This window comes from Nanorana parkeri, unplaced genomic scaffold (genome assembly GCF_000935625.1).
Source record: "Nanorana parkeri isolate BGI_ZX_2015 unplaced genomic scaffold, ASM93562v1 scaffold1269, whole genome shotgun sequence".
NCBI lineage: Eukaryota > Metazoa > Chordata > Amphibia > Anura > Dicroglossidae > Nanorana > Nanorana parkeri.
In genome coordinates, this window is record NW_017307537.1 from 96,262 (window position 1) to 113,186 (window position 16,925).

Here is a 16,925-nt window from a genome sequence, read left to right on the forward strand (position 1 = left end):
AAAAAAAAAAAAAAAAATTCTAATGTCACTTTGCTGCTAACGAAATTTCGTCCAACAAACGAAATTTCGACCGGACTACCGCTAACGAATTTCGTCCGAATCCGGAAAATGAAATAACGCAAAATCCGAATCAAAACTAAACTAAACAAATTTTTTTGCTGGTGCACATGTCTAGTTTTCAGCAGGCGATACTCGCTGCTCTCCAGGCCGACAGAAATTGCTGAGGTCTACTTCCATCCTCTCTCTTCAGCACTACCAGAGACAGAATCACCAGAACCTTAAGCCACTGTCATCTATGTCCTGACAGGCTCCCTATTTGAGGATAGAGATGAGCTCGATGTTTGAGTCGAACGTGAGTCAAACATCGCCCGCCGAGCACCCCGCAAGGCCCGGTACCTTGTGAGCCCCGATTGCCTAAAGCCTTGCACACCACAGGTCAGGTGCAAGACTTTGCCCAATCAGGGGTCAGTACTCTGTAAGAGCCATGATTGGGCAAAGTCATGATGACTTTGCCCAATCATGGCTCACCTATTACAACTCTAAACAGCAGTGCCAGCTAGCCTTGCCCAATTGTTTATATATTGCCGGAATCTGTCAAAATGACATTACGTGGCGGGAGTTCGTCGCAAATTATTTCTACTTTTATTGTTTTATATTTTATTTTGTCGAGTCGTCGTGAACAATGCTGGACGTCGTGAATGACGTTGGGTTACGTCGGTGGACCACATTTTTTTAAAATAAAGGATTTTTTCAAAAGTCTTGCCTCTTTTTTTATAATTTTATTTACCCCTTACTCATAAACTTCTCAGAGATATCCGTCTGACCCTACTCACTCGCAAGATTGCCTTCCTTGTCATCATCACTCCTGCCAGCCATGTTTCTGAGTTGGTGGCCTTGACTTGTAAAGAGCCTTTTCTGGTTATTATTATTACATAGTATTTATATAGCGCCAACAGTTTGCGCAGCGCTTTACAATGTAAGGAAGGCATTACAATTACAATACAATTCAAGACAAGATGGTAAGAGAGTCTTCAGAGTCTTGGTTATCCACAAGGATAAGGTTGCACTAATGCCTCCTTTCTCTGCTTTCCATCTAAACCCAAACATTATTTTACCATCCTTCTAAGTATGCTAGAGAAATGTATGTTCACTGTTTGAACATGGTCTGAGCCGTTGGAGTGTACCTCTCAGCCACAGCTTGCATCTGCAAGTCTGACTCCCTGTCCATCATTCTTTAGGGGCAGCCAGCTTCTCGTTCCACTATTAACAGGTGGATTCGGCAAGCTATCACTCAGGCCTATGACTTGAAGAGTAAAGTTCTTCCTGTTCTGGTTATGACTCGCTCTACTAAAAGCATTAGAGTACTCAGGGCCGGATTTCCGACAAGGCCAACCAAGGCCCGGCCTCGGGCAGCAGGGAGTAGAGGGGCAGCAGAGGTGTGGAATTCCTATCTCCAGATGTCCAGGACATGCAGTTCCAGGCGGGTAGTTGTTTTCTACATTTAGCACTGCTTTGGGCAAGCAGAGCTAAATGTAGAACAGGGAAGTCACCACTTGTTTTGTACAAGTGATCCCGGCGATGTCGCCAAGATCCCTTTTATGCAGCCTGCAGGTCTGCCATTCTCCATGGGGGAGGGGGGTTTGGCAGGTAGGGGGGCGCATTGAGGAACCTGGCCTTGGGGCAGCAAAGAATAAATCCAGCCCTGATAGCACTGCTTGTTTTCACAGTCCTGTTAGACGTTGTTTGCTGTGTTGCCCACTGCTATTGGATGGCCCATCTGTTGAATAATTAACTAACTTGCTTTCCGTGATGTAGGATATTTGCCTTACCTGTATCAACTGCTTCTTGACGTACATCACAGGACACGGGACCTGTGCTTCTAGTTTCTGTGATCCACGCTTGTTCTGCTTGCTGCAAAACTAAGGCATGCTGGTGGGGGAAGGGATTATACAGGACTATCTTACAGCGTTCATTGATTTGCCAGTGTCCAGTCACCTGTAGGTAGCTGCATAAGCAATCTGTTGAAGAATGAACTCCCTGTGTCCTGTGATGTCCTCCCAGAAACAGATTATGCATACCAGACAACAATCTTGTTTTCTCACCTCTGTCTCCTGACACACAGCTGACCTTGCAACGCCTTCCTACTCATCAATAGTACAAGAATTGGAATACTGCCAGAGCTGTATATAGAGAAACTGCAGATAGGATTTTGGGAGTCATCACCTCAGGAACAGGATAATGGAAGTATTTAGAGGAGAACTCCAATTATTGAAACACAGAAGAGCAAAAAAAAGACTTTTATTTCAGTGAACATATTTATTAACTAAATTGAAGTTCTTACAGTAAACTTCAATAGGGGGGCGGCTGTGCGAGGATAGAGAGGCTGCACCTGTCAATTGTTTGCCTGGCGGAGCCGCTACCGACACAGCAGGCACTGCCAGGCAGCACATTCTTCAGCTGGGAGAGGAGGGACCCTCTCCACTCAGCCCCGCCCCCTGGCCACCAAGGATGAAGCCGCTACACCGGCTGCAGGAGTCAGGTAAGGCCAGTGTGGGGGAAGGGGGGCGCAGAGGGGAAGTAAGAAGCTGTTATTATTATTTATATTATAATGCATTGCTGGGACTTGTAGTCCTGCATAGCTGGTAGTATTCCTGTATAATGATTATACAGCGATGCCGAATAGCACCAACTATGTAGGACTACAAGTCTCAGCAATACATTATATTATTAAGTAGGGACGCACCAGTGCCAATACTGGCCATTTTCACAAGTACTCGTGAAAATGCCCTGATGCTACGCACAGGCGAAATGACCGGGGTCGCAGCGGTCACATTTGCGACCGACCCTGGTGTTTCGGCCAGTTGGGGGGAGCCCAGAGAGAAAGAAGAGGGCCCGCCACACGCAGCTGCCTCATGCTGCCCATGTTGTTTTGGACACTAGCGGACCGGTTCAGACAGAGGGATGGTGAAGACGCTGTAGCGGGGGGTTTGGCCAGTCAGGGAACTCCATTTGCATGCACTATTTTTTCTGAGCGCACTGGAACGCAGGCATTTATTTGCCATGCATTCCAGTGCAGGCGAACGCACTGCGGCCGGGGGGTGTGCCTGCGGTGCCATTGACTTTACTGCGTTCTGGGGTGGGAGGGAGCATTAATCTGGCCGGGATGCGATCCAGCGTGTTCCAGCACCAAATCGGGCCGGAACGCACTGGAGCTGGTGTGAACTAGCCCTGAAAGTTATAACACACATACTGTTTAATAGAAAAAAGGTATCAAAATCATGTTTTTTTTTGGGGGGGGGGGGGCCTTGATGGTTTCTTGTACCGGGGCCCTGAGGTTTCTAGTTACGCCCCTGCATTTAACAGTAAGATTCCACATTAAAGAGAGCAGGAAGGGAAGCCATCTTAGGTGGCAGTTCATAAGGCTTATGCGCTGTTATGTATACGCTCATTTCACGCAGAAACAAAAATTCCACAGTCATGTGATATTTATTTTTGCAAATCCAACCTATTGATGCTAAAATGACCATGACATAAAATCACATACAAATGTAGAATAAGTTTGTGATGTCCGGCTTCGTAAATTGATGTTTTTGGCTGGCTGGTAAACATGATGGGGTATCTGTAACAGTAGATGCTGCCATGTAGTGCGAGATACTGGCTCAGAAGATTGCTCTGCATAGTCGTATAACAGCAAGGGATATGATATCATTGCACTGGAGCAGGAGGATCATTAGACCCCAGTACTGTTCTTTCTGATGCCCTAGGGTGATAACGCTTCCATACACAACACTGACCACCAGGCATTTCACGGTGAGTTAAAGCACCTTCCATGGCCTCCTCAATCGCCAGATCTAGACATGATTGAATATGTAGGCGATGTGTTGGAGAGCACAGCATGAAAGCGTCCCTAAACCCAAAACAGACCTTCCATTGGGTGGCTGCATTCCCTTTTTTTTTTGGAATGCTTTTTTCTTTTATTTTCCCGTGGTGATGCGACCAGTAACACACTTCCTGCCTTGGGGTAGAGCCACTCTATGGAGGAGAACTTGAGCCGCCCTTGGACAGCAGTATTGTCAACCTGTGGAAACGGCGGTGTTAGATGGATAAGTAGAGTGATTATATAGCGGATGTTTCGCTCCATAAGACGCACTTTTTTCCCCCCAAAAGGCGGGCAAAAATGTCTCTGCGTCTTAGGGAGCTAATCCCTACTGCCCAGGACATGCAGTTTCGGGTGCCGGGCGAGTAGTTTTTTTTGTACATTCAGCACGGCTCCGGACAAGCAGAGCTAATGTACAGTGGGAGCCGCTGCTCGTTTAATACAAGTGATCTAATCAGATCACTTGTATCAAATCGAGCGGCGATTGTGTCCGGGGGCCCCCCCGCTCCTCTGCGGGATCTGTGACCAGGGCATAGGAGCTCACCATAGAACCCCTAAAGCAGACGAAGAACGTCCGTTCTTTGTCTTCTCTGTGTGATCACTGAGACCGTGGTGCTGTAATCACAGCGCCACCTGTCTCAGCTGTCAGGAACTACAGCTGTCACAATACCCTCCCTGCGTCCAATGGCCTTATGGAGCGCAAAGTACGGTACTTGCAAATGAATGCCTAACTCCAGCAAATCATTATTTAGCAGGGGAACACTTAACACTGTTATCTTAATGATAGTCATATGTAATTTTTTTACTTTGTCCAGTTTCATTTAAGCATATTTTTGTCCTTTTTCCCCCTATAAGATGAATTTCTCCCTCTGGATGATTAACCCTTGGCTGACCGGGTGTTTAACCCCCCCCCCTTCCTGTCCAGGCCATTTGTCAGTATTCAGCGCTGCGGTACTTTGACATTTATTCCGTCTTACAATGCTGTACTGAAATGAATTTTATACCATTTTTGGGGACACATAGAGCTTTCTTTTGGTGGTATTTAATCATCGCTGGGGTTTTTAATTGCAGTAGAATTATTTCTCACACTCTGTGTAGCATGTGTAGCGTAATTGTTGTTTTTGCACGTAGTCACACCCGATGCGTATTTACGTTTATATGTGCGTGCATGTTTTTTATATTAGACTTTAATATTATTTTTTTTAAACTTTTTGTTTTTACACTTAACTTTATTGCTATCACATATGGGGCTAACAAGCCCCCTGTGGGATAGCCAATATACAATGACAGGTCCTTTTTATGGAGACATCTTTAAGATCCCTAATGTCACCTTGGGACCCCCAAAGAAGCTGATGAAGCAGAGACAACTGGATAGGATAACTGGCAGTGGCGTTGGAGGAAAGGGGGTGCAGTAGCGGAGGGGGGCGCACGCTTTTTAGTGTCATACAAGCGATCGGCCGGCTGAACGCTTGAATGTAACAGCCAGCACCGGCTGTTTACATTCCCGGCAGGATTCTGCTCACCTAGAAAAAAAAATGACGTTCAGGCAAGTCCACCCGCTGGGATAGAGTCTGCCATCCGCCTGTGTTTTCACAATGGAAAAACAGCGAGTGGTTAATGGGGTGAAATCTAAGTTCCTCAAGTTTAAGACTTGTACGACAGCAAGAAGGGCTTACGATTTTCTACAAGGAAAGAGCGACTCTACTCAGACCTTTGATATTAAATCCCAACTCCAGACAAAATTTACAGGGTTATTCACTACAGGGTGAAGAGTTTGCAGAAGACAGGAGAAGTGACCAATCTAGGACAACATAGCTGATTAGGAAAAATTCTCCATTTCAGCTCACTTTCCAGTTCAGCTATGTTGTCCTAAATTGTGCCCTTCTCCCGCCTTCTCCAAACGCGTTACCCTTTTGTGAATAACCCTGTTAGTGTTGACTAGAGTTGGGAAGGCTTAGAACTCTGTTGCCAATTCTTGCTGTCTTTAGCCCTGCTATGAAAGTCTTCACTCATTTCCTGCCCCAGTGCCACCAGCACAAGGGTTTAGCTGAATGAGTATAACTGGGACAGAAAGGACACAGAGAGCAATAAAACCGGAAAGGTTTTTGTGTCCTCTGTGCCCCCATTGGAGTGATTACCCATCACTACCTGGCAATGTGACACCCGGTCAGGACATAAGAACAAATCTCTTTGGGAGACACAGAAAGCAAAAGTATCCAAATCTAATTTTTTTTTTTAAAGTGTGGGGGTATGAGTTGGCCTTGTCATACATTGTTAGACCTCTCTGTCATATTATCTACCTCCTGTGCAGTAAAGAAATGCTCTTCAAGCATGTTACCTTTCAACTTATTTCTGGGCCTTTCAGATTACACTTATCAGACATATTGGGAACACGTTACGATATCTTAACATTGCACTACGGTTCCGGCCCCCATGTAAGCCGTGGCGGGGAGACAGCACTCCGTCCCCAGCATTCTCCTACTTACAAATTCCGGCCACCGGAGTGCCCACACGAGCGCCCGAGCTGGTCGGTCGGCATCAGGAGACCAGGGGCGACTGCATGGACCGGTTTCTGGAACCGAAAGGGACCCGATCGGTACCCCGTGTGCTGGAGGGGACACAGGCACACGCTGCAGCCAAGATGGCGGCTGCAGCCCCTCTCCTACATCCTCCCTGGATGGCTCCTCACATGCCAGGATAGCAAAGGCAGTGGCCAGGCTTCTCAAGCCCACAATAACGGAGGCTATGAAGTCAGCCATTCAGCAGGGGCTACTCCAGCTGAGAAAGGAGATCTCAGCACAGGCACGCTCCATCTCTTTGGCTGAGCAGAGGATCTCCAGTGTGGAAGATGATCTCCTGGAAGCACAGGTTAAATTGTCGCAAGATGAATCGTTGACTCTTTCTATGCAAGCAAAACTGGAAGATAGATCCAGGAGGAACAACTTGCGGATTGTGGGTCTCCCGGAAGCGTATAAACCGTCGATACTCGCAAAACTCTGAGCCTGCCCTATCCCGGAAGCTCTCCCTATACCAGTGCCTTGCATGGTAGAAATGGCACACCGATTGGGCCCACCAAAAGAGGACAACGCAATTGTACGCTATCTCAATTATGCGGACAGGATGAGAGTGTTGCAACATTGCCACTACAGACCAAGATCATCACACACGCATGCTTGTAGTTGAGAAGGACGGTCTGCTGATCCAAAGTCTTGGGGGAAAGAAAAGGAGGGAGACTGTTCACCTAAATTCCTTAACATGTAACAGTCACGAGAAAGAGGAAAGAAAACAGGCTTAGTTACATTGTCAGTCAGCACAATGTTATGTTTCATGTTTGCACAGACCTATATCTGTGGAAAACGGTGACTGTTCGCATTAAAACTGAATTCACAGCTGCAACCAACTGCTACAGTCATTTCCGAGGAAGTCTCGCTCGACCTGCTGGCTTTATGTTGATGAATGGAGAGCTGGGAACTCCAGTAGGTGAGTATCTCACCAGTATCCATGAATGACTTCAATACCAGTCTTGGTTGGACTGACTTTTTAATATGACAGTCCAAAGTGCAGAAAATACAAAGGACACTACTCCATAGATTTCAGTTTACTGGGGAGGAATTGGGGAAAGCTTCTTTCTTACTAGCTGCAGTTACTGGGGAAAGCTGTTTTTAGGTGGCAGCCCTTGGTAATCAGACTTTGCATTTTATGACTGCTCTTTAAAAAGCCCCATTCAATAATATAGTTGACCAAACCCTAACTAGGTATTCGAGGCTGTTACAAAAAACATTTACAAAGCCCAGGGTCTTTCAGATGACAATTGCTTTTGGTAATTCTTCATGGCTTTCTTTGGAGGGATGAGAGTGTTACTAAGTCCTGGCTTTTTCCTCTTGCCCCTCTCAGCTTGCATCTTTACTCCCCCTTCCTCTCCACTTTGTAACTCCCCCAGTTTGGAGTTGTCTTTGACTATCTCCAGAGCATCACCTCCGCTGCCAGAAAGTTCTCCATGGCTCGCCATTGTAGCCCCCGGTGGTAAGTCAGTTTTGTGACTGTATTTGCATTTTGTTCCGTAGCGGCACCGTCCGTCCCTCTGGTAAGCCAGACAGACTCCTCTCCCACCCTTTGCCCAGTTGCTGTCACTCAGCTTGACGTGACGTTCCAGGATACTCAGCTGGGCCCGTTCCTCATCCCGGAAGGGGTTTGCAAACACCCCACTGGTGCTTACTTTACTCTGAGCACCAAGTCGTGGTGCGGGGAGGCGAGTAGAGAGCGAGGGAGAAGGAAGAGGTGCGGTGGGTTTCTCGGATTCTTTTTTACCGTCCTCTTCATCGTCACTGCTGGAGGCTGCATCTGCAAAGAAGTTCGTTTTGGATGGAGCAGGCCTAAACAAAAAAGTGACAACAGAGGGCTAAAAAGGAGAACAAAAACAGTAAAATATGTTTAAATGACTAAATACAACTGATTAACATAAAAGGTGGGAGATTCCAGCACAGAGAATTCCCCTTCCTACTACCATGACCACATTGCAATGTTTAAACTTTGGCACTTTTTTTTTTCCTGTGGCTCCATACTTGAAATGAGTACCAGAGCTGCATTAACCAGACAGAGTGTTACCCGGGTCTGCCTAGGAGGGTGCAGTTAGCATTTTTAGACTCACACATACTATGGCTAAGTTAGACAGGAGCCAATGAACCTACTAACATGTCTTTTGGAATGTGGGTGGTAACCGGAGTACCCAGAGGAAACCCACACAAGCGCAGGGCGAACATGCAAACGTCATGCGCAGTGACTTGCCAGGGATTCGAACCGGGGACCCCACTACGTTTCTGATAAGAAAGGGTTAGTCTTTGGTGTAGAGGATCCCCAGCAGGAGATGCGAGCATTAGAGGTGCACCGAAATGAAAATTTCAAAACCGAAACAGAGAAAATGTCAGGCCAAAACCGAAAATGTTTTTTATTTTAACTTTTTCACATTTTTTATTTTTATAAACTTTTACATTTTGTTTAAATTTCATTAAATATTATTATTTTTTACTTTTAGGGGCTTCAGGGAAATATTCGGGGGCTAAAATCCCTTTTTAAAATAGAAAAAGAGATTGAGGACACAAAGTCCTCAATCTCTTTTTCTGTATTCCCTGTTATCAATGAACAGGAATCCTCTATACTGAGTGTTCCTCTTCCTTCATAACATGCGAACATTGTGTGTTTACTATAACCACAATCATGAATGAACAGGAAGTGATGTAGATCACTTCCTATTCATTCATAATTGAGGATATATTAACCATACCATGTCCTCAATTATTTACAAACACTGTGTTTGTACCCGCTCTCCTTCCTGACTCACTGTCACAGGAGGCGGAGCAAGCAGTGCTCAGCATCCTGTGACAGCGCGGGCTGTCTCCGCCCACAACCGCTCTGCCGATCTGTCACAGGAGGCTGAGCAGTGTGGGAGGAGAGACGCCGGCCACTCACAGCGCTCTCCTCCCGCATTATGCCAAAAGTGCCAATTTCGGCAGCCGATATATCGGTGCATCCCTAGTGAGTATGCGAACAATGGGTTAAGTTTAATAAAATAAGAGTTAGTGCTATGTATAGGGAGATTTAGTGTGAGGAATAGTGGAAGGGTTACAGGAAGAGTTAGTGTCAGGGTTGTAGGAAAAGTTGGCATGCGAGTTAGTGTTAAAGTTACAAGGGGGTTAGTGTGAGAGTTAATATTAGGGATTTTGGAATGTGAGTATATAGATTAGAATTAGGGTTACAGTGAGGTCTAGTGTAAGGGTTGTAGGAAGTTGGCATGTCCGTTAATTGTAAGGTTACAGAAAGGCTTAGTGAGGGTTACAATGATGCTAGGTTTACATTGAAGATTGATGTTATCATGTATTAACCCTTTCGCTGCCAAGCCCTCCGGAACATTTTTCAAATCAGCTGGCCATGCCATTTTTGAATTTTCTGCAATTTTTTCCCATTGATTTGATTTTCAACTGCTGCGTTGCTAACGTTTGTAAAAGACCCCCCAAACCATATATTTTCTGAAAGCGCAGGCCCGTTAGAATAAAAAGATGGTGATACTAAATTTGTAGGCCCTGCGATAATTGCGCAAATGTTTCTCAAATTAATATTAAACCGATAAAAATACACAATTCAATTGTTAAAACACACCAAAATCAGTATCCGTGCACAAAAAAAAATATTTTTTGACTAAATCTAAAAGATAAAACTGTATTGAGTTAATAAATAACAAATATTAGCAAATTTGTAATTGCGCCTTTTTGCGAAAAGGTAAAAAAATGAAGGTAGGCAAAACTGTAAATAATCGACTTATGTAAAAAATTGTTTTGGTGTTTGTGTTGTGATAAAATGATACAGGTGTATATTTAATTGCAACACAAGGTATCACAACGCATGGCAATGAGTCACAAAGCTTTGCCATGCGCTGCCACAGTTAATTTAATGTTTTTTTTAAAGAAAAAATAAAAATAAAAAAGATCATGCACTGCGATGCGTTCTAACAACGCACTGCAGCGCATGTGCATGGTGTGCACCACAATATGTGTGTGTTATGTGGGGGGAGGGAGGGGTTGTGCTTTTTTTATTGGCAGCGAAAGGGTTAAAGGAGAACTATGAGACGAGTGATTTCCACTCACCTCATAGTTCTAGCCGACCTGTGACAATGAGACTGTCACAGGTCGGCTCAGTAGATCGGGAGGTGAGCGAACACATACCGGCCTTCGCTCACCTCTCGATCCTGTCACGGCTCTCTGCCGTGACAGGGGAGGGGCTGGATTCCCCGCTCCTCCAGCGCTGACTGGCGGAACGGACGGGGGAGGGGGCGGGTACAGCTGGCTCTGCCTCTAGATAGGCAGAGCCAGCTGTCACTCACGCAGCTGGGCGGATCTCGACATCGATGTCGGGATCCGCTCCGGCGTCTCAGTATACTGCGAGCTGTAGCTCGCGGTATACTGAGCTTTGGGTCACGGGAGAACGCTAGTTTGTGTCCTCCCGTAACCCTAAGGAGAACTATGGGGAAAAACACCGACCCCATAGTTCTCCTTTAAAGTGGACCTTTACACTCAAAAATCTAAATCTACCAATGCATCCCTCTATTTATGACGATCAATAATAACCTAATCACGTCAGGTGCAAAATGCTGTCATTTTGATGTACTTACACTTGCAGAGCATTCACTTCCGGCTTTGAAAGGGCAAAAATGAGTGTGCGAAAATGATGCACACTGGGTTTCCTCATGAAAAAAGAAAATAGCTGTGAGATCTCAAACTCACAGTCATATTCTTTTTTCCGTCAGAAGGGGGTGTGGCCATTGAACCTTGTAAAGCTGCGCAGGCACAGGTATTACTCTCGATGGCGGCAGATGAAATCCAGGAAAGAGGAGAATTTGCCCTCTTCAAACATGGCCACCCGCTACATTCCAGGACCGAAATTTAAACTTAAAAAAAAGGTATTTATAGACACAAATATAGCGTTTTAAAGGTGTTCATTTGGGTCATTGCATACTAATGCATATAAGAATGTTTGTTTTTAGAAATGTCATACTGCCATGTAAAGGTCAGCTGAAAGGGTTGGGATTTAGTGTAAGGGTTACAGAAAGGGTTAATGTTAGGGTTACTGAAAAAGTTATTGTTAGGGCTTCAGAAATAGTATAGCCTGAACACGTATACACATGAGAAAAGTCAGTAGTCCTGATCTGCTTACATGTTCTATGCCAGTAAAGCAACTAGTAGTTGCGCAAGGAGAAGTCGGATATGGCAGCGTCCATGTGCTCTCATGACAGGTATGACCTTAAATGTGTATGTAAACCATAACGATGGCCAACTTTATTTCTCACATTTGATGTTATAAATAGGGATGCACCAAAAATGGTACTTTTGCCAAAATGCAGAAAGTGCCATTTTCTGCCGAAATAGCGGAGCATCCCTGCTTTCTCTCCTTCCCGCTGGGTGCTGCTCTGTGTCGCAGCGGGGAGGAGAGAAACTGTCACCGGTGGCTGAGTGCTGTGAGAGGAGAGCGCTGTGAGTGGCCGGCGTCTCTCCTCCCCGCACCACTCAGCCTCCTGTCACAGATCGGCAAAGCGGTGTGTGGGCGGAGACAGCCAGCACTGTCACAGGAGGCTGGACAGCGGTGCAGGGGTGGAGTCAGCTGTCAGATCGAACTCTCCTGCCCGCACCGCTCGCTCAGCCTCCTGTGACAGCGTGTCAGGAAGAAGAGCGGGTACAAGCAGTCACTGATCAGTGATCGCTGAGTGTTTGTAGATAATTGAGGACAGAGTATGGTTACTATATCCTCAATTATGAATGAATGGGAAGTCATCTACATCACTTCCTGTTCATTCATGATTGTGGTTATAGTAAACACACAATGTCCTCATGTTATCAATGAACAGGAACACTCAGTATAGAGGATTCCTGTTCATTTACAACAGGGGCTGCAAAAAAAGAGATTGAGGACACAGAGTCCTCAATCTCTTTTTCTATTTTATAAAGAGAAATATCAGGGGTCTGTTTGGACCCCTAATATTTCCCCGAAGCCCCTAAAAGTAAAAGTAGAAAATACAAATATTTAATAAAAAATAAAAAAAATGTAAATGTTTATAAAAATAAATAATGATAAAATATTTTTAAACATTCGAAAAAGTTAGAAAAAAAAAAAAATCGGTTTCGGTCTGACATTTCTTTCAATTGCGGTTTCGTTTTATAATTTTTATTCTGGTGCACCGCTAGTTTTAAATATACTTTTGAAAGCATTTTGGTATATCTGTTTGATAAGTACAGAAATCCAGTGCTGACCTGCACACTATGCAATATCTTTAGCAGTCTTATCAGCCATGACCAGTTCTTTCTGTGGACTAATAAGCTCTTCAGCCCATGTTATGAAGAAGGAGGGGGTGCTCTGTAGTCTTAGGGTGACCACACTGTTCCTCCATAGCTATTGTAACACCTGACCCCTTCGCTTCTTCATAACAGAGGTGACTCACAGAGAGAACTGGGAACAATGCCAGTTGATAACGGCAAAGAGGAATCGGTGCCCAACTAGTATTTTTTGCACCTGTTGAAATGATAAATAAACCTCGGAAAGCATTTTGTTCTCACAGATCTAAAAAGGGACAAATAAGAGAAGTTATTTGTTTAATGATGTAATAAAGAATACAAAGCTGCGTTCATTTGCGTCTTTATATCTGTCTAGAGTTCAGCTTTAAGATGACTTACCCTGAGCTACTCTCAGCGCCTTCCTCTTCATCTGAGCTGGAGGAATTGTACCCCGACAGGAGTCCCAGAGACGATGAAGTGGAGTTCATGGCTTACATGGACCAATCGCTGGACGTATCCTGCAGTAAGGTTTTAAACAGATCAGTTATCAGATGCAAACTCTCTTTCGTATTGAATACTGTACGTGTTACGAAAAAGTCTTATGGAAAAAATGCCTTTGGAAAGAACCTCTTTTGTCCATGCAGACAATGCAGAGTCCACCTTTCACAACACAATGGTGGAGCAGCTCAGGCCAAGCCTCTGCTCATGAAGTGCCCCACAGGCCTTCCTGCCTCTATCATTAATCCTACGGTCATAATGTCACAGTGAATTTGGACTTGAGGTTCTTTTTGTTTTTTGCTCTTTGGTTTGCCCAGAGATGGGCTTTAGCTTTCCTTAGCAATCCATTGGCAAGACCTGTGCCAACGTTCCGTGTAGTGCCACCGTAGCAGTGATACTGAAGCCAGGAATCTCTTTCCTCCCACAGCAAGCTACACCAAAGTAAATAATAACAGAATCCCTATGTAAAGACTGCAGCAGGTGGCTGAATCTAGGAACCCATGTGGGAGAACCTCGCCAATGGAGAAGCAAATTGCTTCTAACCATCATCCACCCAACACTTAGGCTGGCCATACCCTGGTGAATTTTTGCACGAATGCTCATATGGAAAATCTCATCAGAACATTCGAGGATACCATCAGAGACTTGACGAATGTAGTTACATTTGTTTGCTATTAAAGAACTGTGAGAATTTAAAGAAACTCACCCCTACAGTGGGCCTATCCTCACACTGCAAGAGTTAAAGGAGAACTATGAGGTGAGTGCTTTCCACTCATCCTCATAGTTAGAGCCGACCTGTGACAAAGAATCTGTCACAGGTCGGATCTATAAATTGGGAAGTGAGCAGAAACATGCACCGATCCGCTCACTTCTCGGTTGTCTCCCTGCAGTGAGTGGTGACTGTCAGTCACAGCTCCCCGCAGGGATTCCCCTCCTCCCGTGCTGAGTGGAGGAACAAACAGGGGAGGGGGCGGGCACAGCTGGCTCTGCCTCTATATAGGCAGAGCCAGCTGTCACTCACGCAGCTGGGTGGATTTTGACAGTAATGTTGGGATCCGTCCTGGCTGCGGCGCTCACTGTATATCGCGGGCAATAGCAGAACGGATGGGGGAGGGGGCAGGTACAGCTGGCTCTGCCTCTAGATAGGCAGAGCCCGCTGTCAATCACACAGCTGGGTGGATCTCGACAGTAATGTCGGGTTCCGTCCCGGCTGTGGCGGTCTCAGTATATAGTGAGCTGTACCTCGCGATATACTGAGCTTTGGGTCACGGTAGGACGCTAGTTTATGTCCTCCCATGAGCCTAAAGAGAACTATGGTGAAAACCACTTACCTCATAGTTCTCTTTTAACTACTCGTTTTGTCTAGGGGGCTGGGGGCTTGAATAAAGCTGTTTTACTCACATGATCCTCTGTCCCACAGTGGTCAGTGCTCACCTCTGTGCCCGTCCGCTCCGCCTACTAAATGTCTCCCGGCGTCCAATGCAAGTCAATTGACCTGCTGCAGATATGAAGATGTCACCAATCCTTACACCTCCAGAGACTAGTCTAGGAAAGAGGCAGGATTGAGGGTCAGGTGAGTATATCTGCTTTGACCCCTAAACACACCAGCACGTAACCCTTGCAGCACGGGGGTTGCCCCACTGCAAGGGTAAGTATTTTTATTCCTGGAGTTCAAATAAATTCAATTTTGGAAAAGAATGGAGTTTACTGAACAGAAACCACATTCACTCTCAAAATTTCATGTGTTTGGGGGGAAAAAATTTCCATCCTGATCCTTCAAATTGTTATCATTATGGTCAAAATGGATTTCATTTGACCCGATTAGAACATTGAATGAACTTTGCAAACCCCAATTTTGTTGGTCAAAATTCGACTGGTATATGGCTAGTTTTAATTGACAGACCTTTTACACCAGACTACTTCCACAGATGCGGTCACATCATAGCATGTATCTTTTCTATGCACCTTTTAGACAAGGACAGCCTTAAGTCTTCAGCACATCGGACAAGAAACACACGCCGCAGAATTAGAACAAAGCCACCTCCCTGTTCATACAGCCGTCATATTATCCATCCCACTGTAGATGATTATGCTCCAGCACTGAATGAGTCAAGCAATAGCTGGCCAGATAATAGTTGGGTTATCGATAACACACCAGATGTGTAGGGGGATGGGTGTTGTCCGAGATAGAGTCCAGCCCTCACTGGAGGCCCTGCTGAAATCAAATTACTCTTTGCCTGACTGTCTGAGAGCCTCAATCCGCAGCTTTCCCTCCCGAGAAGACATCGGACGTCTTCAGAAGCCATATGGACGTTATGTAAAGTGAGTATGACCTTTTTGTTCCATTATAAATGTGTTGCAGGTTTCAAGTATGAGTGAAAAAAGCCCCAAAAAATCCTCCACAGGCCTTCACATGTCGAGAGCCGTAAAAAAAAAAAACATTTCTGAGCATTTGCTAGATTTTTGGAATAGTCAGCGGGGTCAAATTAATGATCATTTTTGGCTGTAGTGATGAAAACAAAATGGAGGATGGACATCTTTGTAACAGCGAATGTGGTTTCCCTTCAAGAGGCTCCAAAATTGAATTCAAATTCAAACGCCGTTTGTCCCGTCTCTGATGCCATTATGGAATGTTCTAATGTGATTTTGGACGAAAGTCTACCAACAACGTATGGCCAGTTTAATTCCGGATGTCCATCCCAAGCACAAGCATACATCTTCCTACGAGCCTAGGTCCTGCATTGTTTTGTGGGACTCCCCCATTCATTCGGTGCCGGAACGCACTGGATCGCATCCTGGCCGGCTCACTTGTTTTGGGGTGGGAGTGTGGCGGTGCATTGAAGTCAATGGCACCGCAGCCAAGGCCTTAGTGTGATCACCCGCACCGGAACGCATCAGCAAAAAATGCGGCATGCACTATTTTTTTCTAAACGCACCAGAACGCAGGCATGGATGTGCCACGCGTTCCGGTGCGGGCGATCGCACTGCAGCTGGAGGGAGTGGCTGCGGTGCCATTGACTTCAATGCACCGCCACGCCCCTGCCCCAAAAACAAAGTGAGCTGGCAGACAAACATCCTTAAACAAGATCACAGGAGACTTGTCTGCCTGGAGTCCATGATCTTGCTGGCTGTGAGCAGTGACAGCTGACTCCCAATAATAATGGAGGTGCAAATGATCAGAAGACCTCGTAGGAACTAGATGCGAGGAAGATGGTGTTGGACTTCATGGGCTGGTACGTGTGTTAAGTCAGCAGCTACACTATATGTAGCTTCATTTTTCACTGGGTCGGGTGAAGTTCCTCTTTAGGAGCCAGCAATGGTGTAATGGGGCCAGACAAAAATGTTTTCAAACATAGCTGCCAAAAGTCTCTCTTTCGCCATGACAACCATGCCCCCCCTTTACAAATCATCCAACACCCCTCCAATGTATTACGTCATACCAGCCTGGCATTTAGGATCATTGCCAGCTACACCCCCAAAGTTTATTATCTTACTGCCCTACATAACCACCCCCAATACCACAGATGGAGCTTTCCTTTAAGATCCCAGCACCCCAGTATAAACCACCAGCCTAACCTAGACAGAGCAAGTAAAAACGGCTATATAACAAGCCATGAGAACAATGAATGCCACCCCCATATCGCAAAGCGTGAATTCTTTGACATGCCCTCCCTCTTTTATTTACCTTCTACCCGGCCAGCTCCAGTTTAGTTTCCTGCCTACGTCATCAGCGC

General features: G+C 45.6%; 1 protein-coding gene across 1 annotated transcript; it reads right to left on the reverse strand.

The window, feature by feature from the left end:
* Nucleotides 1-7,619: 7,619 nt before the first annotated feature.
* Nucleotides 7,620-16,909, reverse strand: LOC108797388. The gene is made up of 3 exons (XM_018568976.1): nucleotides 16,877-16,909; nucleotides 13,093-13,211; nucleotides 7,620-8,250 (listed from the first exon to the last, which is right to left on the reverse strand). Exons 2-3 carry the CDS (start codon nucleotides 13,179-13,181, stop codon nucleotides 7,659-7,661), a joined length of 681 nt encoding a protein of 226 aa, XP_018424478.1. The 5' UTR covers nucleotides 13,182-13,211; nucleotides 16,877-16,909; the 3' UTR covers nucleotides 7,620-7,658.
* Nucleotides 16,910-16,925: the final 16 nt, after the last annotated feature.